This window comes from Geotrypetes seraphini, chromosome 9 (assembly GCF_902459505.1).
Source record: "Geotrypetes seraphini chromosome 9, aGeoSer1.1, whole genome shotgun sequence".
Classification (NCBI taxonomy): Eukaryota; Metazoa; Chordata; class Amphibia; order Gymnophiona; family Dermophiidae; genus Geotrypetes; species Geotrypetes seraphini.
Window position 1 is genome coordinate 116,957,769 of NC_047092.1, and position 27,898 is coordinate 116,985,666.

At 43.9% G+C, this 27,898-nt stretch overlaps 1 protein-coding gene across 1 annotated transcript in view; it reads right to left on the reverse strand.

The window, feature by feature from the left end:
* Positions 1–27,898, reverse strand: part of SNED1 (sushi, nidogen and EGF like domains 1) — a 1,138,259-nt gene that overhangs the window by 404,445 nt on the left and 705,916 nt on the right. The window contains exons 18-20 of the mRNA XM_033958723.1: positions 22,489–22,602; positions 8,509–8,622; positions 7,702–7,998 (exon numbers count right to left, since the gene is read on the reverse strand). Coding sequence (XP_033814614.1) covers positions 7,702–7,998; positions 8,509–8,622; positions 22,489–22,602 — 525 coding nt within the window. The remainder of the gene's footprint in view (positions 1–7,701; positions 7,999–8,508; positions 8,623–22,488; positions 22,603–27,898) is intronic.

Sequence of the window (27,898 nt, forward strand, 5' to 3'; positions counted from 1 at the left end):
CCTGCTCTCACCACAGACACTTCAAAGTCATTTTTTTCCTTGTAACTACAGGCTGCTGAGAAGACAGGGAAAATTTGAGTCTTTTACTCTGCCTTCGTCTTAAACCTTCCTTGCTTTCTTTCACTATTATTGAAACTTCTCTGCTGAGACTCCCTAAATATCCTGTTTCAATAGTATCCTTCAAGAATACCTCACACCAAACCATCTGCTTCTGGGTGATGGTCAGCTTTCCCCTGCATCTAAGTTTAAAAGCTGCTCTCTCTCCTTTTTAAATGTTAGCACCAGCAGCCTGGTTTCACCCTGGTTAAGGTGGAGTCTATCCTTTTGGAACAAGCTCCCCCTTTCCCAGAAGGTTGCCCAATTCCTAACAAATCTAAATCCCTCATCCCTGCACCATCATCTCAACCACTAAATTGAGACTTTGGAGCTCTACCTACCTCTTGGGTCCTGTGCGTAGAACTGAGAGTATTTCTTAAAATGCTACCCTGGAGGATCTGGTTTACAGCTTTGTACCTAAGAGCTTAAATTTGTCTTTAAGAACCTCCCTCTCACATTTTCCTATGTCATTGGTACCTAAGCGTATCAAGACAGCTGGCTCCTCCCCAGCACTATCTAAATTCCTATCTAAGTGACATGTGAGGTCCACCATCTTCGCACCAGGCAGGTAAGTGACCGGGCGATCCTCACACTTACCAGCCACCCAGCTATCTACATGCCTAATGATCGAATCACCAACTACAACAGCTGTCCTAACCCTTTTCTCCTGGGCAGATGTCACTGGAGACACTTTCTTGGTGTGAGAGGATATTGCATCCCCTAGTGGGTAGGTCCTAGCTACAGGATTATTTCCTACTTCACCAGGGTGTTGCTCTCCTTCTAGGAGACCGCTCTCCTCCAAGGGGCTACCAGACTGGAGCTACCAGACTGGAGGTGGGACTTCTCTACAACATCCCTGTAGGTCTCCTCTATGTACTTCTCTATCTTCCTCAGCTCCTCCAAGTCTGCTACTCTAGCCTCAAAGGAACATACTCATTCTCTGAGAACTAGGAGCTCTTTGCAGTGAGCACACACATATAACTTCTTGCCAACTGGGAGAAAATCATACATATGACACTCAGTGAAAGACTGGATAGCATCCCTCTTGCTGCTGGACTATTGTCTGCATCTTGTTATTGAGCTGATTAATTAACTAATCAAACCTTATTAAGCTACTAGGAATATATTAGACTAGTACAGAGAGCCTTACGATATTATTACATGCTTTATTTAGTGTTTATTTCTTAGATAGTCTTAGGGTTATATTGTTTGCTTATTTACTTTTTGATTCTTTGCAGTTAATGAAATATAGAGTTCTCTTGTTGTTCTAATTAGAATAATTGACAACAAATGAAGACTATACGTAAATAAATGAGCTAGGAGTGGGTGGGAGAGGGGAGGGCAGGGGGGAATGGAGACTAAGCCAGACCCTGCTCTGCCTACCAGAAATTATCTCTAGTAGAAGGTTCAAGCTTACAAAATTGTAGCACTATAAAAGGCTATTATTCTACTGAGACTAGCTAAGTAAAGTTTGCTCTTTTAAGATCTAAACTGTCTATAGAAGGGAACCTACAATTGAGTTTTTCTCCCCAAACCTATCAAAGCTCAGAGCAAAAAATAACGTGATTAATGTGGGCCTTGGGGAGAGGGCAAGAAGGGTAGCTTCTGGAGGCCCCCCACGGGCAGGAAGTCCATCCTTTCTTCCTCTCCCCCGATTCAAAGGCTCCCTGCCTCACCTTTTAAAATTTAAAGGCATCCTGGTGCAACAGTGGTTCTCAAGCACTGCATGGGTGCTGAGGAAGTCCTTCCCCCTGCCTCACCTTTTATAATTTAAGAGCATTCCCAGAGTGGCAGTGGCTCTCAAGCACTGCCCGGGCCCCTCAGAGTTCTTTCTTCATCATGGCCCACCTCCTATTTCTGGTTCAGTGAGCTGCGACGGAGGAAGAATGCTGAGAAGGCCCAGGCAGCACTTGAGAACTGCAGATGCCCTTAAATTTTAAAAGGTGAGGTGAGGGGACCTTTGGATTGGGGGAGAAGAAGGGAAGGACTTCCTCAGTGCCCAGGCAGCGCTTGAGAGCCGCTTATAGAATATGGGTCTTTATGTTTTGTTTTGTAAGTTTGTTTTTACTATGTATGTTTTACTTTTGTACCCCACCTAGAATGATCGGATAGCATGGGTAACAAATATTTAAATAATAAATAAAACATTTAAATAAATACCTATGGGAAATGGGATAGATACTGGAAGAAAACTATGATTGCCTCTTTAAAAGAAACAAATAGTTAAACACAGGAAGATCGATCTTAGAGGGAAGGCTAAGAACTTAAGAACATAAGCAATGCCTCCACTGGGTCAGACCTGAGGTCCATTGTGCCCAGCAGTCCGCTCATGCGGCGGCCCCAACAGGTCCAGGACCTGTGCAGTAGCCCTCTATCTATACCCCTCTATCCCTTTTTCCAGCAGGAAATTGTCCAATCCTTTCTTGAACTCCAGTACCATACTCTGTCCTATTACGCCCTCTGGAAGCGCATTCCAGGTGTCCACCACAAGCTGGGTAAAGAAAAACTTCCTTGCATTCGTTTTGAATCTGTCCCCTTCCAACTTTTCCGAATGCCCTCTTGTTCTTTTATGTTTTGAAAGTTTGAAGAATCTGTCCCTCTCTACTCTCTCTATGCCCTTCATGATCTTGTAGGTCTCTATCATGTCTCCTCTGAGTCTCCGCTTTTCCAGGGTGAAGAGCCCCAGTCTCTCCAATCTTTCAGTGTATGACAGGTTTTCCATGCCCTTAATCATTCGTGTCGCTCTCCTCTGGACCCTCTCAAGTATTGCCATATCCTTCTTAAGGTACGGTGACCAATACTGAACACAATACTCCAGGTGCGGACGCACCATTGCCCGATACAACGGCAGGATGACTTCTTTCGTTCTGGTCATAATACCCTTCTTAATAATACCCAACATTCTGTTTGCCTTCTTCGCGGCTGCTGCGCATTGTGCCGTTGACTTCATTGTTTTGTCTACCAGTACACCCAAATCTCTTTCAAGGTTACTTCCCTCTAATACTAATCCCCCCATTTGGTAGCTGAACTTCGGGTTCTTTCTCCCTATATGCATGACCTTGCATTTCCCTACATTGAAGTTCATCTGCCATTTAATCGCCCACTCCTCCAGTTTGTTCAGGTTCCTTTGTAGGTCCTCACACTCTTTCGCAGTTCTAACCCTTCTACAGAATTTAGTGTCATCCACAAATTTTATAACTTCACACTTCATCCCCGTTTCCAGGTCATTAATAAATACATTGAACAGCAGCGGTCCGAGTACCGACCCCTGCGGAACTCCGCTCGTGACCCTCCTCCAGCCCGAGTAGTGACCTTTCACTACAAACCTCTGCCTTCTGCCTGCCAACCAGTGTTTGACCCATCTGTGTACGTCCCCTTCTACCCCATGGTTCCACAGCTTCCTAAGTAGCCGCTCATGGGGTACCTTGTCAAAGGCCTTTTGGAAGTCGAGGTAAATAATGTCCATGGGTTCCCCTTTGTCCAACTGGCTGTTTACCCCCTCAAAGAAGTGCAGTAAGTTTGTTTGGCATGATCTTCCCTTGCAGAATCCATGTTGGCTTGCTTTCATCAGCCCATTTTTTTTCGATGTGCTCACAGATGCTGTCCTTTATCAGTGCTTCTACCAGCTTGCCCGGAACCAATGTCAAACGTACCGGCCTGTAGTTTCCCGGGTCTCCTTTTGACCCCTTTTTAAAGATAGGTGTAACATTTGCTATCTTCCAGTCCTCCGGGACCTCGCCACTTTTCAAGGATAGGTTGCAAACTCGTTGGAGTATTCCCACTATCTCATTTCTTAGTTCTTTTAGTACCCTAGGATGGATACTGTCCGGACCTGGTGATTTGTCGCTTTTCAATCTATCTATCTGTTGGAGGACATCCTCATGGCTCACTTCTATTGTTGACAGTTTTTCTTCTTGGTCTCCATGGAAGATCACTCCATGGAAGTTCTGGTACACTGGATGTGTCCTCGTTTGTGAAGACTGATGAGAAGAAATTGTTTAACCTGTCGGCTACCTCTTTTTCCTCCTTTATCACTCCCTTTCTGTCTCCATCATCCAACGGTCCTACTTCCTCCCTCGCCGGTTGCTTCCCTTTAACATATCTGAAGAACGATTTGAAGTTTTTTGCCTCCCTGGCTATCCTCTCTTCGTATTCCCTTTTCGCTCTCCTAACCACTCAATGACATTCTCTTTGGAGTTTCCTGTGTTCCTTCCAGTTCTCCCCAGTTTGGTCCTTTTTCCATTTCCGGAATGATTTTTTCTTGTCTCCTATCGCTTTCTTCACTTCATTGTTTATCCATGCGGGGTCTTTTGTTCAGGGTTTTTTGCACCCTTTTCTAAATCTGGGGATGTACATATGTTGTGCTTCTTGCACTGTATTCTTGAATAGAGACCAGGCTTGCTCTACAGTTTCTGTTTTCTTTGAGCTGTTTCTGAGTTTTTGTCCTTACCATTGCTCTCATAGCATCATAGTTCCCTTTCTTGAAGTTGAATGTTGTCATTGTGGTTCTCTTCCCTTTTGCTGTACCTACTTCTAATTTGTACTGGATCATGTTGTGATCGCTGTTTCCTAGTGGTTCTACTACTTCCACTTCTTTTGCAGGTCCCCCTAGTCCGTTGAGAATTAGGTCAAGAGTGGCATTCCCTCTTGTTGGTTCCTTGACAAGCTGATCCATAAAGCAGTCCCTCACAGCCTCTAAGAATTCTGTTTCCCTCGCACAGTTCGAGTTTCCAATACTCCAGTTTATCCCAGGGTAGTTAAAATCTCCCATTAGTGTCACGTTCCTGTTGTTGCCTTCCCGCCTCAATTCTGCTGCCAGATCTTTGTCGTTTGCTTCTGCTTGTCCAGGCGGACGATAGTACAGACCCAATCTTATGTCAAGGCCATTTTTTCCCGGTAATTTAACCCATAATGACTCCAAACCTTCCGCCTTTGGTTCTATATCTACTCCGGTTGAGGGGAATGGTGTCTTTTACATATAGTGCTATTCCTCCACCCTTCTTGTGGCTCCTGTCTCTCCTATAGAGTTTGTACCCTGGCAGTACAATGTCCCATTGGTTATCCTCATTCCACCATGTTTCCGTGATTCCAATGATGTCAAAGTCCTCTTTTTTGGCTTTGACTTCTAATTCTTCCATTTTGGTCTTTAGTCTCCTTGCATTTGCGTACAAGCAATTTAAGTCCCGGTCTTTTCTTTTCTCTGCTTGTTTTTCATGCGGTTTGCTCCTCTTGCCATCCCCTATTTGGGCTGCCAGTCCCTGATTTCTGCTCCTTTCTTCCTCATTTCTTGGTGCATCTTTTTCGTCCGCAACCTGATTTTCCAATTTCTCCTGTTCCTCTAATTTTATCTGTTTGCCCCTCTTGTTGGCCAACAGTTTCTGTTGTTTGTCTCTTGCTTGTTCCCAGCATTTTTCCCGCTCATTATCTTCTTTGGATACTCTTGTCCGAACCGTCGACGTCAGGTCGACTGTCGGCTTTCCCCTTCTTCTTAGTGTATAAAGCCTGCTCAATTCCTCTCTTGACGTTGTTTGCTAGCAGCCTCGTTCCTGCCGTGCTCAGGTGTAGTCCGTTCCTCCTGAAGAGCTTGTTCTTCCCCCAGAAAGTTGTCCAGTTCCTCACAAAAAGGAATCCTTCTTCTTCGCACCATCTCCTCAACCATGCTTTTATTGCTTGCAGCTCAGTCTGCCTCTTCACGTCTGTCCTCGGTACTGGCAGAATCTCTGAGAATGCTATCTTCTGTGTCCTCAGCTTCAGTTTCCTTCCTAGGATCTTGAACTGTTCAGTTAGCGTAGTCCTGCTGTAATTTCTTCTGTTGACATCATTTGTTCCCACGTGGATTATCACTGCTGTCTCTTCTGTTTCTGCGCTATCCAGGATCCTCTCGATTCTGTCAGTGACGTCCTTCGTTCTTGCTCCTGGGAGACAGGTCACTAGCCGATCTTCTCTCCCTCCTGCTACGTGACTGTCTACTTCTCTCAGGATTGAGTCTCCCACGATGACTGCAGATTTCCCCTTCTTCAGCTTTCTCACTGGTCTCATGTCTGTATCCTCGGTGTGGTTCATTACTTCTCTTTCGGGGTACCGGCCAGTCTTCGCCCTCTCTGTTTGCTCGAATCCTCCATGTGGTCCTTCATTCTTGGCGTCTGTTGGTTTGTCTTCCATCTGTTGGCCCATGTCCTCCATCTCGTGTAGATGTAGCTGCCTCGCTCCAGCATTGCCGATGATCCTGCTCTTCTACCTGCCTGTAGGCCTCCTCGATGAATCTCTCGAGCTTCCTTACTTGCTCCTCAATTTGGCTCTCTCTTGCGGGGTCTTCAGTTGTCTTGAATGGTGCTTCTGAGATGTGGAGCCCCTCCAGCTCTTGAACCCTGCACTGCAGTCGACCAACTTCCTTCTTCAGACTTTCCAGTTCCTAATAACGACTGCATACGTATGCTTGCCTTCCCGAGGGAAGGTAGTCATACATATGACACTTCGTGCAGTATATTGGGAAGCTCCTCCAGGTTCCTGGTGCTTCCATTTCTCTTTCTTCGCAGTCCACTAGATGCTCTCTTCCCTGTCTTATGTCTTTATGCGTGCGGGCGCTGTGCTCTCTCCTGTGCTTGGCTCTTTCCTGTCTACTTCTTCTGCCGCTTTTTTGTCTTGGTTATCCTCCCTTGGGCTTCTTTCTTATCTCCAGAGCCTGCTGCTTCTTTATCCTTTCCTGTCTTGTGCGTGTCTTATTGTGTTTTCTTCTTGTGTGTGCGCTCCCCTTACCTGGTGTTCTGGAGTCCTTGGCTGTCTTTGCTCTGCCCTTCTCAAGGCCCTTCACAAAGGCGCTCTCGCTAAGGCGAGCGCTTTTGCCGCTCTCCTTCGTTGCGCGCCGAATGGCCGCGCGCCGTTGGCCCCCCTCTTAAGGGGGAGTCCGGGCGCTGACACGGCTGGTGACGCGGGTGATGCTGGTGGGCGGAGCTAACTCTCGTTGCTGCCCGCCGCTGCTGCTGACCTCTTCCTCTCCTGGCTACTTCTCCTCTCCCTGCTCCAAGCTGCTGCCACTGCCCTCTCCTACCACACGGCTGCTTGTTGGACTCTTCGCACCGCGGCTCCCCTTCTCTTAAGGGGGAGTCCGGGCGCTGACGCGGCTGGTGATGCGGGTGACACTGGTGACGCAGGTGGGCGGAGCTAACTATCACCGCTGCCCGCCGCTGCCGCTGACCTCTTCCTCTCCCTCTCCTGGCTACTTCTCCTCTCCCTGCTCCAAGCCGCTGCCGCTGCCCTCTCCTACCACGCGGCTGCTTGTTGGACTCTTCGCACCGCGGCTCCCCTTCTCTTAAGGAGGAGTTCGGGCCCTGACGTGGGTGACGCGGGTGGACGGAGCTAACTCTCGCCACTGCCGATGACCTCTTCCTCTCCTGGCTACTTCTCCTCTCCAAGCTCCAAGCCGCTGCCGCTACCCTCTCCTACCTGCAAATTTTCAAATTCTTCTTAAACTTTGTAAACTCTGACATTGTTAATCATTTATTTTGTCTGAGAAGGAATATTCTGCATATCTTGTGCAGCAGTACATAATTTCCCAGATAGCACTTTAAGAAATAACACCTCAATATTTCTGCTCATGAAACTCACGTGTGCTTGCGATGACAGTCACTGGCCTACTGATGTCATTCTTGTTGTTCACATTGCGTTTTACTGAGAAGATGGAGATGTTATAGGTCTTCCCAGAAGCCAGTGCCCGTAGCTGATGAGCAGAACGACTCCGGTCCACAAAATCTGTTCGTCGGTAGGCACCATCAAAGGACACATATGTTACAGCATATCCATCAATCATTTGCACTGCATCAATATCTTCAGGTGGGTGCCAAAAAATTGTGATTTCATGCTCCTTTACTTCTTCTACCCTGAAAGATGTTGGAGGTAGCAACTCTGAAGGGAAAAAAGGAAAATGAAGTAGGAGGCGGGAAACTAAATCACAGATAAGTGATAGTCAGAAAATGTATACCATTCTGTGGGACAAAGATACCAAACCAGACTAACACTTCCCCCAGCAAAATTTCTATGTCCTACTTAATCTAAACATATCACCTTAGGTAGTCTAATTCCAGCTAAGAGCAGGAGAGTACAGCTGATTCTGTAGCAGGCCTAATACTAATGTAGCCTATGCAATTTGCAATGATGCAGGTCATTTTGAATATTTGCTCCCTTAAATGGTTCACAATTACTAGAAGATGACTTAGAGACTGAGCCACATGAGAAATTAACTTAAGCACCTTAATCAGTTAACTATAAGAAATACTTGTGTCACACAGGATTGAACATGACTAACTTACCTAGTATGAAATAAAATAGAACAGTAACAACGGGAGGTGAAAAGGTGGCAGGTGGTAAAGGACACTAGTAAGCATGCCTCCAAGAGCCCACAGTAAATCTCATTACCTTTCACGCAGTTCTTCCCACTGTAGCCTACTTTACAGGTACAGCTGTGGGATCCGTTACTGGACAAACAGTAGCCTCGATTCCCACAGGGGTTCAAAAAACAAGGATCACTCACTGGAAATGTTGGGAAGAAAACATAATGTTGGGCCAATGAGTACACTCAGAGGGCATAGATAGGAGTATATGCAATGAACTTAAAAGCGAATGATAAGTATCTTTTATCTATGTTAGCACGTTAACATTCTTGTTAAAAGGTTCCTTTAGTATCTTAATGAACTTATATGCAAATGAGGGAGCATCTATGCATATTAGGCTTTAATTGGCCTACAGGAAATATAGCAGTATGATATGTTGTAAGTACCCGCTATATTTTATGAACTCAGTAAATGGTAAACATTTAGAGCCTGATTCTGTATAGGATGCTGTTAGGCGGCGGCTGAGAATCGCAAACCAGCGTCCTATACAGAACTTGACAATTCTCTAACCAGCACCCCATGTCACTGGTGCCAGTTAGAGAATCGTGTTGCCTCTGAGCTGATCACAGCAAGGGAATCCCCCTGCTGCAATCAGCTCAGTGGCTGCGGCAGGGAAACCCCACCCCTGCAAGCATCCCCTGGCAGGAGGGATGCCCAATCCCTCCTGCCACCCCCCTGAAACAATCCCCAGCAGGAGGGATGGTCAATCTCTCCTGCCGTCACCCTTGAAACAATCTCTGGCAGGAGGGATGCCTAATCCCTCCTCTCGACACCCCTTCCTGCCCCTCTTCCCCAGACAGCATCTCTCCCTCTCTCTTCCCTCCATGGATCCAGCATTGCTCCTTCCCTTTTCAGGTCGTGGTATGTCTTCTTCTCACCCCTCCATGCGGTCCAATATCTTTCTCTCTTCCTTCTTCCCCTCCAGGTCCTGCCATCTCTTCCTCTCACCTCTCCTATGTGCCTACATCTTTCACTCCCTCCTTGCACTCCAGCAGCACTCCAAACTTGCCTTTGTAGATGGCATAGACAGAGATGCCAAGGGTCCGTGGGAGATTCAGGGTTGGCCCTCAGCTCAACCTGTCCATCACCACACCCAGCTCCATCCCTGGCCCAGCTAAATGGTTGTCAGAGGGAAAAGGAGTTGCTCCCAGGTGCCGCAGCAGCAGGAAAAACCTTCATAAAAGGTCATCATTACCTGCTGCTGTGGGATTAATGGCAGCAGGAAATGACCTTTTATGAAGTCCCTTCTTGCTGCTACAGAACCTGGGGGCAACTCAGTGGGAGGGTGAGAAAATACCTGCAAAAGTAGGAGTTTCCTGCTGAAAGCAGTAGACTTGGCAGGTCTACCTAGATGCTGCCAATGGCTGGTCTGGAGCCTTCTCTCTGTCACATCTCACCCACTGGAAACAGGAAATTTGGTCTGAGGAGGCAGGACCTAGCAGAGGAAAGGCTCTAGGCTTGCAGGCGGCACTATGTCTTTAGTGCTGCCAACCAAAAAGACAAGTTTGGAGGGCTACAGCAAGGGGGATGGAAAGGGAGAGTGAGAAATACTGGATTTCTGGGAGGGAGGGGAGAGTGAAAAATGTTGGATTTCTGGGAGGAAGGGGAGGAAAGAGAGAGTGAGAGATACTAGATCATGGGGGAGGGAAGGGGAAGGAGAATAATGGGAGATGATGGATCGTAGGGAGGGGGAAAGGTGATGGAGAGAGATACTAGGTTGTAGGGGCAGGAAGCAGGTAGTCTGAGTAAATCAAGTTAAATTGAACACATTAACATTTTAACATGCTCATTGTTTTATTAAGCAACAACAAAAAGAAAGACCTGTGTTTCACACTTAGGGCTAGATTCACTAAGCAAACCGATCGTGTACCGATCGGTTTGTGACCCGATTTCCCTCCGACCTGATTCACTAACCTGTGTACCGATCCAATTCCGATCCATGCATGCAAATGAGGGAAAGGGCATGCAAAGTAGGCAGGGATTAGATTCACTAAACTAAAATCTTGAACACCGAATGGGCTGGATGATCAACAAGAAGCGACTGCTGGGGACCAGTCACTCATGGATTTTCTGACTCCATTATCCTGCTCTTGCCCTGAACCCCCCTCCGCCCTGCTTTCTGATCTTCTTGCCACCCTCGACTCGCCCTTCTCTCTGCTTCTCTTGCCACTCGACTCTCCTGCCCTTCCCCGCATTGCAAGCCCATGGTTTTAACCTGCGAGTTTAAAGCAGGTTAAAATCATGGGCTCACAAAGAAGTTGAGAGGTTTAAAAAAATTTTTTTTAAAAGAGGCTGCCGCTGCCACAGGGGATTGAGTCAGGGCCCCCCAAAAAACAAACAACAAACCTGCAGCAAACGAACATGAACGCATGCGCAGACCCATCTACAGGGAAAGCAGATGGCCTGCGCATGCATCTGGATCACACATTAGCAATCTATGTCAGTGCATGGGGACGTTCCTCCGATCACCCCCATTAGAATATTATTGCTTGAAGAATCCATCAGTCCTGCTCGGATTGGACATGGATCGGTCATGATCGGGTAGGTTAGTGAATCTAGCCCTTAGGCAGGGAACTCTAAAACAAACAGGGTGAAGCAATTGTCTCTGGATGTTGCAGGAAAAGTTTAGCAAAAATAACAAAATGTCCAATTATAAAAACATCTAAAAGCGTGAGTAAAAACATCACAATGTATGTGCTGGCAAAAAAATAATACATATACCACAACCAACTAATTGCTCACAAAGATGGAAACATATTTTGGACCCTGTTATGCCTATGGCCAGGGGGTAACTGAAACTCAGCATACTACGTGATATGTCTCCTCAAGTCTGCTTATCTGCTATCCTGACCTCCGTGACCTGGGTGCTGCCAAAACAACAACAAAAGGACAGTAAAACCAGATGGAAAGCTGGTTTCTGCAAAAAGTCTGCTAATCTGCTATCCTGACCTCCGTGACCTGGGTGCTGCCAAAACAGAGAACAAAAGGACAGTAAAACCAGGTTGACCAGGTGTCCAAGTGAAGACAGCTGGTTTCTGCAACAAGTCTGCTTATCTGCTATCCTGACCTCCGTGACCTGGGTGCTGCCAAAACAAAGAACAAAAGACCAGGACAGGGTGTGCCTGAATCGTAGTGAAGGATGCTGGTTACTGCAGGATCAGCTGTATAACTATGAACTCAGCAGTTTTCACCCTATATAAGGACGGGACTCTGCCCCTAACATTAGAATCCAAGATGTCTAAAGGGACAGTCTCCTTTGGTCCACCCACCTATCAATTGCAGGGATTCCCAATTGTGAAGGATGGTCGTTGCCTGGGATCACGGTGAAGCTATTTTATTCTTATATTCATATATATATATATATATATATATATATATATATATATATATATATATATATATATATATATTAAAGGGTTATTGTCTATGCTTTTATATTGTCTGTGTGCTTTTCTGAGTGACACTGATCATCCCATCTGACAGAAATAAGTGGCGGAACATATTGGTACCAGAAGTGGGGTGGTCAAATGTCATCAGAAAAGCTACCCAGAAAATAAGGGGTTGAGGAGCAGGCTCCCAATCCCTCCATTCCGGATTGGAATGACAGTATAGGTAAATTAATGGCCACTGAGTGGTCTGTAGAAGCAGGATTATGGGAATCCTGTACTTTTGGAAGTGGGGATCCACATGAATTATGTGCCTCCTTACAAAAGATGAAAATATCAAAAGGAAAAGAGCAAGAAGGAATTTCTAGACAAGAATGGATGATTTTGTCAACATGGAGGAATTTGCATGAAGCTAAACATGAGTTACAATTGAAATTAGGAGAGCTGGAAAAGAAAATGTGTAATCAACAGCATGCCATTACAATGCTACAATGTCAGAATAAGTTGTTAATGGATAAGGTAGACACCTATCAAAATGTAACAGAAAAGGCAGCTGTGCGATGTGCACAATATAAATACAAGAAACGGAGGCGGAAAGTGAGTTACAGAAAAGTTAAAATCTTAATTTATCATCTGCCGGATGATTGGAATCCAAACAAACGGGATGGGGATATTTGGGATTCAAATTCTAATAACAGTGAGGAGGATATATGTGTTGAAGGAGAATAGGCAGAAAGTTTAGAAGCAAAGCCTGTGAGGAGACAAAGATTACAGGGAAATCTGCAGACAGGAGAAAATCTGACTAGAAATAATGTTATGGAGGATGTTACTCAACAAGAAGTCATGGATATGATGGCACGCTTTACACAGCAGCCTGGGGAACCACTAATACAATGGGTAATTCGGGTGCAGGAGCTGGGCGCAGCAGGGATTATGTTGGATGCCACAGATGCCCCTAAATTTGTTCAAATTAGTCAAGAAGTAGCAGTACAAAATGCGTTATGGGAGGATCCTTATCCTGCAAAATATGCCCAATGGTCTTTATTAGAGATAATTAGTAGGGGTGTCACGAAGCGATATCCACTTGAATCTGATTGGCCCTCAAATGATAAAATTTGGTATACATTAAAAGATGCTCAAATGAGAATTAAGGAGGAGGCTATGAAGGTAGCCTTAGTAATAGGTCACGCTGACACATATATGTCATTACCTTTTACAGTGTCCATGAGAAATAAAATTATCAAGTATGCTGCACCGGCATACAGGTAATGATAACCGGCAAACAGGTAATGATAACTTTGTTGATCAATCAAATAGACAGGACTATTTTGGAAGCTTTAGAAGCGGTCCGACAGGAGATCGGGGGGACTGGGGACCTCAAAATACTTTTGATAAAAAGAGAAAAGGACAATCCAATTCAAACAGGGATAATCGGGTGTCTCGGAGGAATATGTTTTTGGCATTAATAAAAGATGGTGTAAAGAGGGAAGAAATAGATGGGAAAGATATAGGGACGTTATGGGAAATGTACAAAAGTAGAGGACTGGGAAAGAAATCTATATCTCAAGCACAAGTGAACAAAGGAGAGAGGGAGGATATTTTGGTGCCAATGGCTCCTCCTGAGGAAACTGCTTCCATTCTTTATACTGATTTAAAAAGGTGGAAGTGTTGGGAGGATCAATGATGTGAATGCAAAGCCTCAGTGTTTGCCTGAACCAAATTAGAACAGCGTCTGCATGTAGAGATAAATATTTATTGGAAATCTGGGGAGCAAAAGGTACAAGCTGTAGTGGACACTGGGGTGGAGGAATATAAATATCAGGATTGGGGGGGGGGATTATACAAGCGGTACAAAAAAAAAAAACATTTAAAAATTGGACAATTACCAATTCGGGAATATACTGTATTGATCAATGAGATTCCTTAAAATATAATAGGGATGGATATCTTAAAAGGGGTAACATTACAGCTTTCCGATGGAATCTATAGTTTTGGTAAATTGTCAGACATTCCTATGAGATCAGTAGTGGTGGGGAAATTATCCAAACCAATAGTAGTACCGATCTCCACTAAAATTGTAAACATGAACCAATGCATTTTTTACTATTCCTATAGTGGAGCAATGTCCAGAACAATTTGCATTCACTTGGCAAGGGAGGCAATATACATCTACCAGACTACCACAAAAATACTTACATAGTCCTACTTTCTATCACAAGATTATAGCAGAACATTTAGATAATTATACCTTACATGCAGGAGTAGAACTATATTGACTAAGTGGGCAAAAGGATGCCGAGAGGTGATAGAGAAAGTTAAACAGAAGATTGTAAACTTCCCTTCTCCCCCCCCAAAAAAAAACCAAAACCAAACTTGGGCCTTTTTGGATTCTGGAGGCAACATATTTCACATCTGGGGTGACATATGGGGTAGGTTGGACAAATAAAAGAGTAGAAATATTGCTAAGTGACCTTTATAATGTATAAAGTTTTGTTAGATAGTATAAGGAAGTTGCACTCCAAGTGATTTTGCAAATGTGTCTTTTACCTCAAACTCTAACATTGTGAACCACTGTACCTTCACGTAAACCTCTCTTGTATGTTTTATAGATTAAAACGTCCCTGCTTGCATTCTCTTATGATTGTGTGACAGAGCTTGGAAATGGAAGAAGATAGAAAGGAGACCAGCAAAACTATAGAGCAATTAACTTAAGTTTCTATCTCTCTTTCTTTTAGAAGCTTAACATCCAGACATGGTCATTAGAACCAATTTCACTGTGCCATATTTAAAATACTTCCAGCACTGTGACCTAATAGTGAGAATCCAATGGATACCAAATTTGTTTATGACTCTTTTGATTAATAGTGTGCTTATTTACAGATTAAATTCAACCCTGAATCATTGCCGATGGAAAAAAGCATGCTGGAGCTCTGTGTTTGTCTGTTTCTGTTATGTGTTGTCTGTTTTAGCTTATGGGTTACCCCAATAAACATCGCACATTGGCCATTTCCAGAGTTTTTCCACCCCTTCTATTAGTCCAAATGGTACCATATCCCTTTCCAAAAAAGATTCCCCCACATACAAGAAAGTTTCTTATGAAAACCATGCTCACAATGATTTTATGCTATGGCTCATACTGCCCAATTATAATTTAGTTAGGGGTTATATTATAAGAGGATATCTGAAGAAAAAAAATTAGAAAGCTTTATACCTGGTAAAATGGTGCTCATTGGTATTTGATATTTGCTAAATAAAATAAAACAATGGTCTCTCTTTATTTAACTTACCAGGTATAAACAGTGCAGTGCACCTCTCTGACATAAGTTATTTTGGTATTACCATCAGTACGTGTTTATGGTCTCTCTTAAGTGACATAATAATTATGTCCAGAACATAAAAAGGTGTATTTTCGGAATGTCCTACAGAATACCTTTAAGTGCATTAGTGTTGTTTCTCTTATCTCAAACAAATACTACCTTACACACAAGTATTGTGTCACATGTTATCACATTCTGTACATAAAGTGGTTTTTCTCCTTTTTCTTTTTCATATCTTCTCTTTTATCACTAGGGGTGTTTATTGTAACTAAAGCATTGAAGCTAAACAGTCATGATGAAATATTTTCCTTGGAAAATCACGTACTGGGAAATGTTATTCCATATAGACTTTCATCCCTTTGTGATAGAATTGGTCAGCTCTGCTCTCTTATTCTTATGATTTGGCTAACATGCTGGGTTAAGAGAAAATTTCACCAGATCGAGAAGATGATGACACGCAACCAGACATACAGTGCCATGCCATGACGCTATTATGTGGCACCGACTTGGGAATAGAAGTGAGCCTATATCCTGCCGCTTCATATTAGGGCTGGTCTCTGGGGTGGTGAACTTGACTCTTACGTGAGTGAAGGCATGTGAGTGGCATAGCAAGCCTATTGAAACTGGAGCATAGCCAGACCCTAACTTAAGCTGCTAAGAAAAACGGGATACCAGATAACTGCAGTGATCGATGGTGAATATGAAGCTACCCTAAATGTATGTAAGCCATGAGTAAGAGCACAAATATAATGTTAATAAGATTATTAATTTCCATGATTCCCTATATGTGATACTTTCAAGTAAAATGCCTAATTAGCAAGAAATATTAGAGAATGCAAGAATACCAGGTTTAGAACATAAGGAAATAATTTATGAATGGAAAATTAATTTTCCTATTTTACCTAAATGTAGAACCTGAGGTATAGTAAATACTATTGTTTCTGAAATACAGGCTGGCAAACAAGCATATTTTGGCTCCAGAGTAGCAGATGTATTGAGATGGGAAGGTGAATGGGTGCCAAATACTGTACATAATCATGAACTAACACTACGATATGATCAGTTAATGTTACATGTCGTCAATGATAACTGTGTTTTGTTTTTTATACCACAAAGAATTAACTTTATCTCATTGATTTAAAACCACACCCTTAGATAGAAAATGGTGTAATTTTGAAATGAAACAATGTGTCCTTTTACGGTGATGCCTTTGACATTGGGACCCCAATTAGGGTTTCCCACTTATCATGGGCAACAAAGAGATGAAGAAAATAAAATAAACATGTCATCTATGAACCATGTTCTCTACAACATACCTACAATTTGTGCCAAAGGACCATTCCACCGCAAGGTTATACCTTTATACAAGAAATATCATATAAAAATGTTTGTGTTGCTAGCAGTACTGTTGAACTTGTGATTCCTGCTATTCAAGCTCCCTTTTCAGTATGTTTATATCAAATGTAAATATTAATTTTCTTTTGCCGATGTACTTACTCCAATTATTTTATTGCCATCTATAAAGAAAGCCATGCAAAATATAGCAATCCTATAGATACTGAATTTTGCAATACTAACTTGCATTCTGTGGCAGATCACATTGAAGCTACCACTGCACACCATTAGTGGGATGCTTTTACTCTTCATCCCTTACTCTATATTTTTGTTTAGCTATCCTTATGTTAACATTTCTTAATTGTGGGTTTACCTATTGTATATACAAACAGACACTCTCTCCCTTTATATCCGATAAACTACTTATATCGGATAAATATCTGATAAACTACTTATATAGGATAAATTGTCTTTACATGATAAAATGCTGTAAACCTGCTTTAACATTTGTTTTTAGCTGATAAATTGTGTATTGCTGATAAATTGTTTAAAATTGTTCAAACTGTTTGTAAATCTGCGTGTCAACGCAGATACTACTGTAACTGATGTAAACCGCCTAGAACTCTCCGGGTATGGCGGTATATAAGAATAAAATTATTATTATTATTATTATTTATTCGGATGACTTCTTATTCGGAGGTGCAGACTTGAGGATCCAGGGGTGGACTGTTATGCCTATGGCCAGGGGGTAACTGAAACTCAGCATACTACGTGATATGTCTCCTCAAGTCTGCTTATCTGCTATCCTGACCTCCGTGACCTGGGTGCTGCCAAAACAAAGAACAAAAGACCAGGACCGGGTGTGCCTGAATCATAGTGAAGGACGCTGGTTACTGCAGGATCAGCTGTATAACTATGAACTCAGCAGTTTTCACCTTATATAAGGACGGGACTCTGCCCCTAACATTAGAATCCATGACGTCTAAAGGGACAGTCTCCTTTGGTCCACCCACCTATCAATTGCAGGGATTCCCAATTATGAAGGATGGTCGTTGCCTGGGATCACGGTGAAGCTATTTTATTCTTATATTCATATATATATATATATATATTAAAGGGTTATTGTCTATGCTTTTATATTGTCTGTGTGCTTTTCTGAGTGACACTGATCATCCCATCTGACAGAAATAAGTGGCGGAACAGACCCAACATGGTCCGTGTCCCGATTGTTGATCAAACTAGTGGGAAGGAGCAAATAAGATGTTTTTCTGCAATTCTGGAAGGTCCAATAATCTTTCTATTACTGTTGAAAACATCAATGTCTCCTTCTAGCTCACTATGCTTCATAAGAATGACATTGCAAACATTGACACTAGTTCAGCCAGGCGGTGTGTGGAAACAGTTAAGAATATCAACTCAGAACCCTCTTCTCCTCTCTTTTCTCTCTGGGATCTCAATTCTCTATGCTTTATTAATAAATTAAATGTGAATAAACTGTACTACATATGAATCAGCTCATTGACATTAAAACAGTTTAATGTAAATCTCATTAAGAGAGCCTTTAGAAAACTGTTCTTGTACTATGCGCTGCTTTTGTTCAACCTTTAGATAATTCTGTTAACCGCAACGAACTACCAGGTGTACAGCGGTATATAAATAAAATTTTGTTATTTTGGAAGCACCTACAAGTGTAAATAGCAGAAGTTATATTATTGATTACATTCATGCATAAATGGTGATTTTAGAAAGCTGCTGTGTGGATATGGAGATCCACAACACACAAAAATTTCAAGGGGTGAGGACATGGTTTGGACTTCCTTTATGCAGGACAAAAATCTACACATATATTCCTCATTTTACAAAGGAAACTCATGTTTATTGGGGAAAAAATATCCCCATCAGGATTTACACCAACTCATGATTTACATAGAATTTTTTAAAGGGTTTGTTTTATTCAGGGCTTTCTACAAGGAATTAAGAGTGTAATTTTACTTAACATAGAAACATAGAAGATGACGGCAGAAAAGGGCTACAGCCCATCAAGTCTGCCCACTCTGCTTACTCACCCCCTGTCTATGCCCTAATGACCCAATTTCCTTATCTTGACCCTCGTAGGGATCCCACATGGGTATCCCATTTATTCTTAAAGTCTGGCATGCTGTCTGCCTCGATCACCTGCACTGGAAGCTTGTTCCAATGATCAACCACTCTCTCTGTGAAGAAATACTTTCTGGTGTCGCCATGAAATTTTCCGCCCCTGAGTTTGAGCAGGTGCCCTCTTGTGGCCGAGGGTCCCTTGAGAAAGAAAATATCATCTTCCACTTCGACACATCCCGTGAGGTACTTAAATGTTTCGATCATGTCTCCCCTCTCCCTACGTTCCTGGAGAGTGTAGAGCTGCAATTTGTTCAGTCTCTCTTCGTACGAGAGACCCTTGAACCCCGAGATCATCCTGGTGGCCGTCCGCTGAACTGATTCAATTCTGCGCACATCTTTACTGTAATGTGGCCTCCATTGTTTATTTTCACCTCCCCAAATGAGGAAAAATAAAAACTGCAGCTTCATTACTTAATTGACTGTGCTTACATACATCTATGCTTATAAAATTGGATAGCTGCACATTAAAGGAGCTCTACTTACATGGGAGTTGCAAAAGCACTGCTTCCATGTGGATGTGATGATATTTACACATGGAAGCTTTTGGGTATTACTTATTTTTTCCATGTGTATTTTTGTAAAATGGTGACTCCTGTGTGTATGCCAGCAAATACAGTCCGTTCTCGTTATTCGTGCATTCTGGGATGCACTGGGAGTGTCATAAGAACATAAGAAACGCCCTCACCGGATCAGACCGAGGTCCATCTAGTCCGGTGCTTCGCACACGCGGCGGCCCAATTAGGTACTCCTTTTTGGAGACCCGACTTTACCGTATCCCTCAATATGATATGCAAGAAGGTGTGCATCCAACTTGCGCTTGAATCCCAGTACCGTAGTCTCCGCCACAACCTCCTCCGGGAGTGCATTCCAAGCACCCACCACTCGCTGAGTGAAACAGAACTTCCTGACATTTGTCCTAAACCTGCTGCCACTCAGTTTCAGGCTATGACCTCTTGTCCATGTCACATCTGAAAATGTTAGCATTTCTGCTTCTTGGTCTATCTTATCAAATCCTTTTAATATTTTAAAAGTCTCTATCAAATCCCCTCTCAGTCTTCTCTTCTCGAGGGTAAACAGTCCCAGTTTCCTGAGTCGTTCTTTGTAGCTCAAATGCTCCATTCCTTTGACTCCAACTGGCTAGATCCCTAAGGTCACTCCTATGGCTGGACGACTTGCAGTAGTATTCGGGATTTCCCTGCTGCAGTCGCTTAGCTGATTGCAGCAGGGGAATTCCTTCCCCCATCAGCTTAGCGGCAGGGTCTCCCCAAAGTCACAATTCTGTAACCGGTGCCCTCGAAGGCTATCCAATTTGGGTGCTAGATACAGAATTGCGGCTTTGGGGAGTCCCTGCTGCTCAGCTGATGGGGGAGGAGGAATTCTCCTGCTGTGATCGGCTGCTGTGATCTAGCAGTAAAGATAGGTGGCTGAAATGTAGGCCAGGGTTTATCCAGGCCTATATTTCAGGTGCCTATCTTCCTAAATAGACGTGATTCTATAACCAGCGCCCTGGAATGAGTGACAGGCCATCGGTGGTGCTTTTAAGGTGGCCGCCGACTTGGGCACCGATTACAGAATCCAGCCCTTAATGACTTGAGAAGGAAAGCCAAGCAGACAAGGCTGACACAGTTTTTTCAGTCAACAAGTCGTGAGACTCATGCACCAGAGGTTGATATGATAGAAGTCAACTTTCCAACCTTGACTTATGCGCCAGCAGTTGACCAGGCTGAAGTTGACCTACCAGTGCCGACATCTCCTTCTTCTACAGATTTACTCAGATTCCGAGTGGAGGACACTGATTTCCTCAACCTTGAGAATATCCACATTTGCTTGTTTTCATTGTGTAATCGCAAACCACTGGACCCCTAAAGAAGGCAGTTAGTTGAAACACAGACCGTGTTGGGTCCGCAGCTTTCACTGCATATGTGAATTTCTTTGTTGAGAACTGTTGATTGCATCGTTTATTGACTGAATAAATACATGAATCACGCACATCCATTTACAAAGTACTTTGCTTTTGGTTTTACCATTTCACTGTGGAACCTTTGGGTTTTCCTTTTGCTTTTGGCCATGTATTGAATACTATCAGTTGCACATATTGATTGGCGCACTTAGTCGCCAAAGCTTACATCTGCTATTGGTTTGGCATAAATTGCTGCATCTTTCAGCATGCCAAAGCGATTGTGTTAGTGGGTTGGGTGAATCTTAACACCATTGTAGTATTGGCACTAAATGTGGCCCTTTGTTGCACCTAAATTTGGGTGCTACTTTATAGAATTGCTCCCAAAATGTCTACTTACATTTTTCTGAGAGCACTGGTAGACTGTCTAGGTCATCACCCCATCAGAACTGTCAGGGCCTATTGATGGTCTGATGTTCCCCCTCTGTGATAAAGATGAGGACTCTCTGTACCAATGTCCCTCCTTGCTCATGAGGTCAAGAAGAGGTTCCATGACTGAAAGTCCCTCTTTCCCTCTAAATGGTGAAAGGGTATAAACTCACTTTACTCCACTTGATAATGAAAAAAACTGTTTGAGGAAGGAGATCCCCACAACAATCTGCCCCACTTACTCCACAAATCAAGTTTCAAGTTTATTAGGATTTTATATACCGCCTATCAAGGTTATCTAAGCGGTTTTTACAATCAGGTACTCAAGCATTTTTCCCTCTCTGTCCCGGTGGGCTCACAATCTATCTAACGAAAAAACTTCAGCTGACCTAATGCTCTCCTATTGTCTTGCACATTTAACTAAACAACAAAATCCCATCTTCTACTTCCTTCCAAAATCCCATCCTCTATAATCCTCTGCTAACCTTGGTAATATCTCCCACTCTCTCATTATCATTAATATAAACTTTTGCTACACACAGTATAAACTCTCATTCTCTCCTTTATAGTAGGCTCATTATATACCCTCCAAACCCAACATTCAGCTTAAATAGTGTTTAACCAGCTACATGGTTATCTCCGCTGAATATTTGCAGTTAGTACATAGCGGCTAACCGGCAATTGGCAATATTGTCTGATATAGCAGGTTGGCACTGATATTCAGTGCTGGGTTTGGCAGTTAAATAGGAATGCTTAAATAGCAGTCCTACCTTTAACTGCTAGGAACTTAACTGGTTAACGGTTAAGTTCCAGCAGCCAAAAATGAAAGCAGAAATTCAGTGATGATCACCAGATACACATTTCTGGGTTCAGTGCCATCAGCAAGTTTTAACTGCACTGCCTGCCACCAGCTGAATATCTACTCACAATCTTCAGCTAACCAACACTCTTTGCTACACAGATCAAAATGACACCTTCTCACAGGATGCTTTCCCTCTTCCCTGCATATTTAATTCAACATACTATTCCATTCTTAGAACATTTATAGCCAGCTCTAATCTCCAATCAGATTCTAGGCAGATAACAATTTTAAAAAGGATAGATCTAGGTAGATAACAATATTTAAAAATAATACATCAAAGCTCTCAGCAATTTTACTATAAATCAATTAAAATAATGAGCTTTTAACAATGCTCAAAAGATATTGTAATATGAAGAAACTTTCCTTAATTCAGTAGGAAGATTATTCCAAAGTTTGGTTCCTACATATTCAAAATATTTACTCATCAAAGACTTCAAACAAATATATTTACTTGTTGAAAAACAGAGCTTCAAAGAATGCTGAAAACAAGAAGAAATCCTACTTACTGGAAAGGATAAATATCTTAATAACATTTTGTTAACCCATAAATGGGCTCCCACCCTTTCTTCCCATGCACCCCCCCCCCCCCACACACACAACAATGTTGGCAAGTTGACTTTACCTGCCTCACAATTATAGCCATAGAAACCCTCTGGACAGACACACAGATAAGAGCCAGCATCATTTTCACACTCTCCTCCATTCTGGCAGGGACCTGATTCACAGGCATCCATTTCTATAGAATATAAAATCCAGAGAGGGAAAATCAGAAGAAATGTACCTAACAGAATCCATGATATGGGGCTACAGCATGTCAGAAGTGTGGACTGGGATCTCTTAGAAAACCAATATCATGTGTTCTCCGATCTTACATTTGGACCCAGATTGAGCAGCAGGCTCCTAACAAATTGTTTAGAGCAGTGTTCTTCAACCTTTTTACACCTATGGACCGGCGGAAATAAAATTATTTTGTGGACCGGCACTGGTCCGTGTACCGGCGGTTGAAGAACACTGGGCTAAGTCATGGGCCAGACCCCACCCATCTCCGTCCCAGACCCTGCCCCCATAACACTATTTTTTCCATTCATTTTTCATATATACACACACAATATAATCGTACTTGTCTTTAAGCCCGTTACATTAACGGGTGCTAGAATAGATGTGTCTGTCTGTCTTTCTTTCTGTCTCTCTGTCTCCTTAGCTGTCTGTCTTTCTTTCTTTCTCTCTCTCTCCTTGGCTGCTTTCTGTCTGTCTGTCGTTCTTTCTGTCTCTCTTTCTCTCCTTGGACGCTGTCTATCTGTCTGTCTTTTTTTCTTTATTTCTCTCTCTTTGACCGCTGTCTGTCTATCTTTCTATCTGTCTCTCTGGCCCCCTGTCTGTCTGTAATTCTTTATGTCTGTGTCTTTCCCTGGTCCCCTGTCTGTCTGTCTGTCTGTCTTTCTTTCTTTCTCACTCCTTGGCCACTGTCTGTCTGTCTCTCTGGCCCCCTGTCTGTTTGTCATTCTTTCTGTCTGTCTCTCTCCCTGGCCCCTTGTCTGTCTGTCTTTCTTTCTGTCTGTCTCTCTCCCTGGCCCCCTGCCTATCTCTCTCTGGCCCACCGAGCAAACCAAGATTGCTGCCTTCCCCCAGTACACCCCTCCCCCCAAAAGCAGCCCTTTTTTCCTCTCCCCCTCCACTTCCCTGTGCAGCAGTAGCAGCCGGATGCCTCACAGCACCTCGAAGGACACTCTCCTGCCGTTGAGCTCACTGCTGCACGCGCCACAAGCCACCGCACACCACAAATCGAACACGGCCACGGAATCACAAATCATGCTGTCAGGGATCACGGTGTTGTAAGTCCGCATGCATGCTTAGGGTTTATTATAGAGGATTAACAACACATAATTAAACTACACAAAGCACACTGTATGCTTCTCAACATTCATTCCTACCAGAACAGATTACCCCTGTGCAAATACGGGACCACAAACTAAAATTACTAATATATTCAAATGAAACCCTAAGATTCAAGTCTCTGCATGCAGTACAACCCCAGAAAAAAGAAATTAATACATTTCTTCCTAAACAGTGCAAAATATAGAAAGCAGATGAAAATTCTCAAAATTGACACAATTCAATCACTAAATTGAAATAAAATCATTCCCCCTACCTTTGTTGTCTCCCTCCCTCTATGTGCCATCCCTTCATCATGGCAATTGGGTGAGGCTGGGTGTCCTGCCCTCTCTTGTTTACAAACAACGCCTTTAGAAAGCCAGCTGTCTCACTTGTCTTCCTTCCCCTCTGCAAGAAACATACCAGCGCTCCCACCTGGCCATTTTATGCTGCCCGTGGCCAGCTCCCTCTTCTGCACTGCCTGCAGCAGGCTCCCTCTTCCTCACTTCCCTTCTTCCTCATTGCCGGTCTGCGACCGGAACGTGCCTCAGGCCTGAGGAGAGCACTGCACAAAGCCATGTGCGGGAGCGGCTCCTCATGCGTTCCACGCATCATCCAAAAGCTTTTCATCTGACATTGCGATGTCAGAGAGAAGGCTGTTGGTTCAGGCACAGGATGCGTGTAGGAGACACTGCCATCGCCCGCAGCTTTGTGCGCTGATCTCCTCAGGCCCAAGGCATGTTCCGGCCATGGACCGACAGGATATTTCTGCAGGCCGGAACCAGTCTGCGGACCGGCAGTTGAAGAACACTGGTTTAGAGCATTTCTTTTCGGTTTTATTTGCAGTATCTTGTCCCATCTACTGAACCTTATCTATATATACCCCTGAGGAAGGCTTTTTCAGCCGAAACACGGACCATGTTGGGGTCCATTACCATAAGAATTGAAAGACTCTTATGTTAGACCTGCATACCTTTGTGTGGATGCATTATTTTATTTATGTATTTTCAATAAACTTTGGTCCAAGTTTGGTTGATCATGTCCCTTCCCCACTCCTTGTTTGTTTCATATTCTCACACATGGGGCTATATTTCCTTTTTGTTGTGGGATATAAATTTATGCCTTTCATTCATTTCCCTAACTTTATGAGCCTACTGCTGAAAATGAGTGCTATGCTCCTATATTTCCTCATCCTTAATCTACCCCTGTCGCCACTCACTTCTTATGCTCAAATTTAGGTGTTTAATAAAATTTTTGATTTGACTCAGCCCTAGAGAGGACAGTTTTTGAACATCATCCTTTGAATATTGTGTCCCTAGATTGTAAACCCTCATGGGATAGGAAAAAAACCTTTTTTTAAAATGCCAGCCATACAGTATGGAGCTTGTAATCAAAACTTTAAAACATCCAAAAACCAGTCCTGAATAGCAAGGACGTGCAAGTGCTGATAATCAGAACTAGCTTTCTAGATGTGCAGCAGCACTTCTAAGCTGCTGTGCTTCCAGAGATCAAAGGGGCATGTTGGGAAGTGTGTTATATGTGGGAATCGGGTGGGTTTCAACCTGGACGTACTGCAGCCATAATCAAAGCTTGCCTAGCGGGAACTTAGATGCTGGCAGTTAGACTTGTTCAAATTGTGTCTAAGTTCCACAAAGGTGCCCAAACTGACAAGAAGACCACTGGAGGATTTAAAGCATAACCCCCACTTACTTCCTCAGTGTCACGACCCCCTCCTACCACCCAAAGAGCGAAAAAAATCCAAAACCTGTAGGCTTCCCATCAGCTGATTGCGGCAGAGGAATCCCCATCTGTTGAGCTGGTTTCAGGGATTCCTGATGGCTCAGCTGATAGGGATTCCCCCTGCCAGGATTAGCTGAGCTGCAGAGCCCTACACTCCTCTCTCTGACATTCCCTGACATCCCCAACATCTCCAATAGCCCCCTGACATCCCGGACCTCCCCCAACACCCCTGGCATCTCCGCCCCCCCACACATTCCTGGGCCCCCCCTCCTAAATCTCCAGATGAGAAAACGGCAGGAGGGAAGCCCACTTGCTCCTGCCCACAGGGCCACGTGCTGCAAAAGACGGGGCTTCCCCCTCCCAATGCATCTTGGGATGCAGAAGGAGGGGCTGAAGGCTCTGATTGGCTCAAAATCACCAATTTCCCAATATGCATTAGGAGGTGGTAGCCCCGTCATTTGTAGCATGCGGCCCTGTAGGCAGGAGGGAGTGGAATTTCCTCCTGCCATTTTCTCATCAGATGGTACAGGAGGGTCCAGGAATGTTGGGGGGATGTGGGGGTGGGAGCAGAGATATCAGGGGAGGTCCAGGATGTAAGGGGGATGTCGGAGATGTCAGGGGGATGTCAGGGAAGGTCTAGGGATGTTGATCCTTATAGGGGGAATCCCCATCAGCTGAGTCACCAGGAATCCCCAAAATTGGCTCAGCTGATGGGGATTCCTCTGCTGCGATCAAAGTAGTTGGTGAGTACGTCTACAAAACTTGCTTTAGTATGTTTTTCACATGGATGCTTTTATTTTTGAAAATGGGCATAAAAGGTAGACATCCTAAGGACCAAAACTTATACCTAGCTCATTTTCAAAAATAAAAGATAGACATTTGGCAGCTTTGAAAATGGACATTTTTCTTACTGGGTTTGTGGACGTCATGCACAAAATGTCCAACCTCAGACTTACATAGAAACATAGAAACATAGAAATAGACGGCAGATAAGGGCCCACGGCCCATCTAGTCTGCCCACCTTAATGTCCCTCCCCTACCTTTGCCCTGTGAATAGATCTCATGTGCCGATCCCATTTGGCCTTAAAATCAGGCACGCTGCTGGCCTCAATCACCTGTAGTGGAAGACTATTCCAGCGATCAACCACTCTTTCAGTGAAAAAGAATTTCCTGGTGTCACCTCGTAGTTTCCCGCCCCTGATTTTCAACGGATGCCCTCTTGTTGTCGTGGGACCCTTGAAAAAGAAGATATCTTCCTCCGCCTCGATGCGGCCCGTAAGATACTTGAACGTCTCGATCATGTCCCCCCTCTCTCTGCGCTCCTCGAGCGAGTATAGCTGTAATTTGTCAAGCCGTTTTTCGTATGGTAGATCCTTGAGTCCCGAGACCATCCGGGTGGCCATTCTTTGCACCGACTCCAGTCTCAGCACATCCTTGCGATAATGCGGCCTCCAGAATTGCACACAGTATTCCAGGTGGGGCCTCACCATGGATCTATACAATGGCATAATGACTTCCGCCTTACGACTGACGAAACCCCTTCGTATGCAGCCCATGATTTGTCTTGCCTTGGACGAAACCTGCTCCACTTGATTGGCAGACTTCATGTCCTCACTGACGATTACCCCCAAGTCTCGTTCTGCTACCGTTTTTGCTAGGATCTCGCCATTAAGGGTATAAGACTTGCATGGATTCTGGCTGCCCAGGTGCATAACTTTGCATTTTTTGGCATTGAAGTTGAGTTGCCATGTCCTAGACCATCGCTCCAGTAGGAGTAGGTCGTGCATCATGTTGTCGGGCACTGAATCTTCGTCTGTTGTGCATTTGCCCACTACATTACTCAGTTTGGCGTCATCGGCGAATAATGTTATTTTACCTCGAAGCCCTTCTGCCAAGTCTCTTATAAAGATGTTGAATAGGATTGGGCCCAAGACTGAGCCCTGTGGTACTCCACTAATCACCTCCATCATTTCGGAGGGGGTGCCGTTCACCACCACCCTTTGGAGCCTACTTCCAAGCCAGCTCCCAACCCATTTCGTCAATGTGTTACCTAATCCTATAGAACTCATCTTGCTCAGTAACCTGCGGTGTGGTACGCTATCGAATGCTTTGCTAAAGTCCAGGTACACGATGTCCAGGGACTCCCCTATATCCAGCTTTCCCGTTACCCAGTCAAAGAAGCTGATCAGGTTGGATTGGCAGGATCTCCCCTTAGTAAATCCATGTTGTCGGGGACTTAGGCACACTTTCGAATATGCCCCTCCAAGTGTTAGGTTGTATCCGCAGAAGTTTCGTCAGCTGGAAGCCTGAGGTCATCATGCCATTATACAGAACCATGGTGAGACCTCATCTGGAATACTGTGTGCAATTCTGGAAGCCACATTACCGTAAAGATGTGCTAAGAGCAGAGTCAGTTCAGC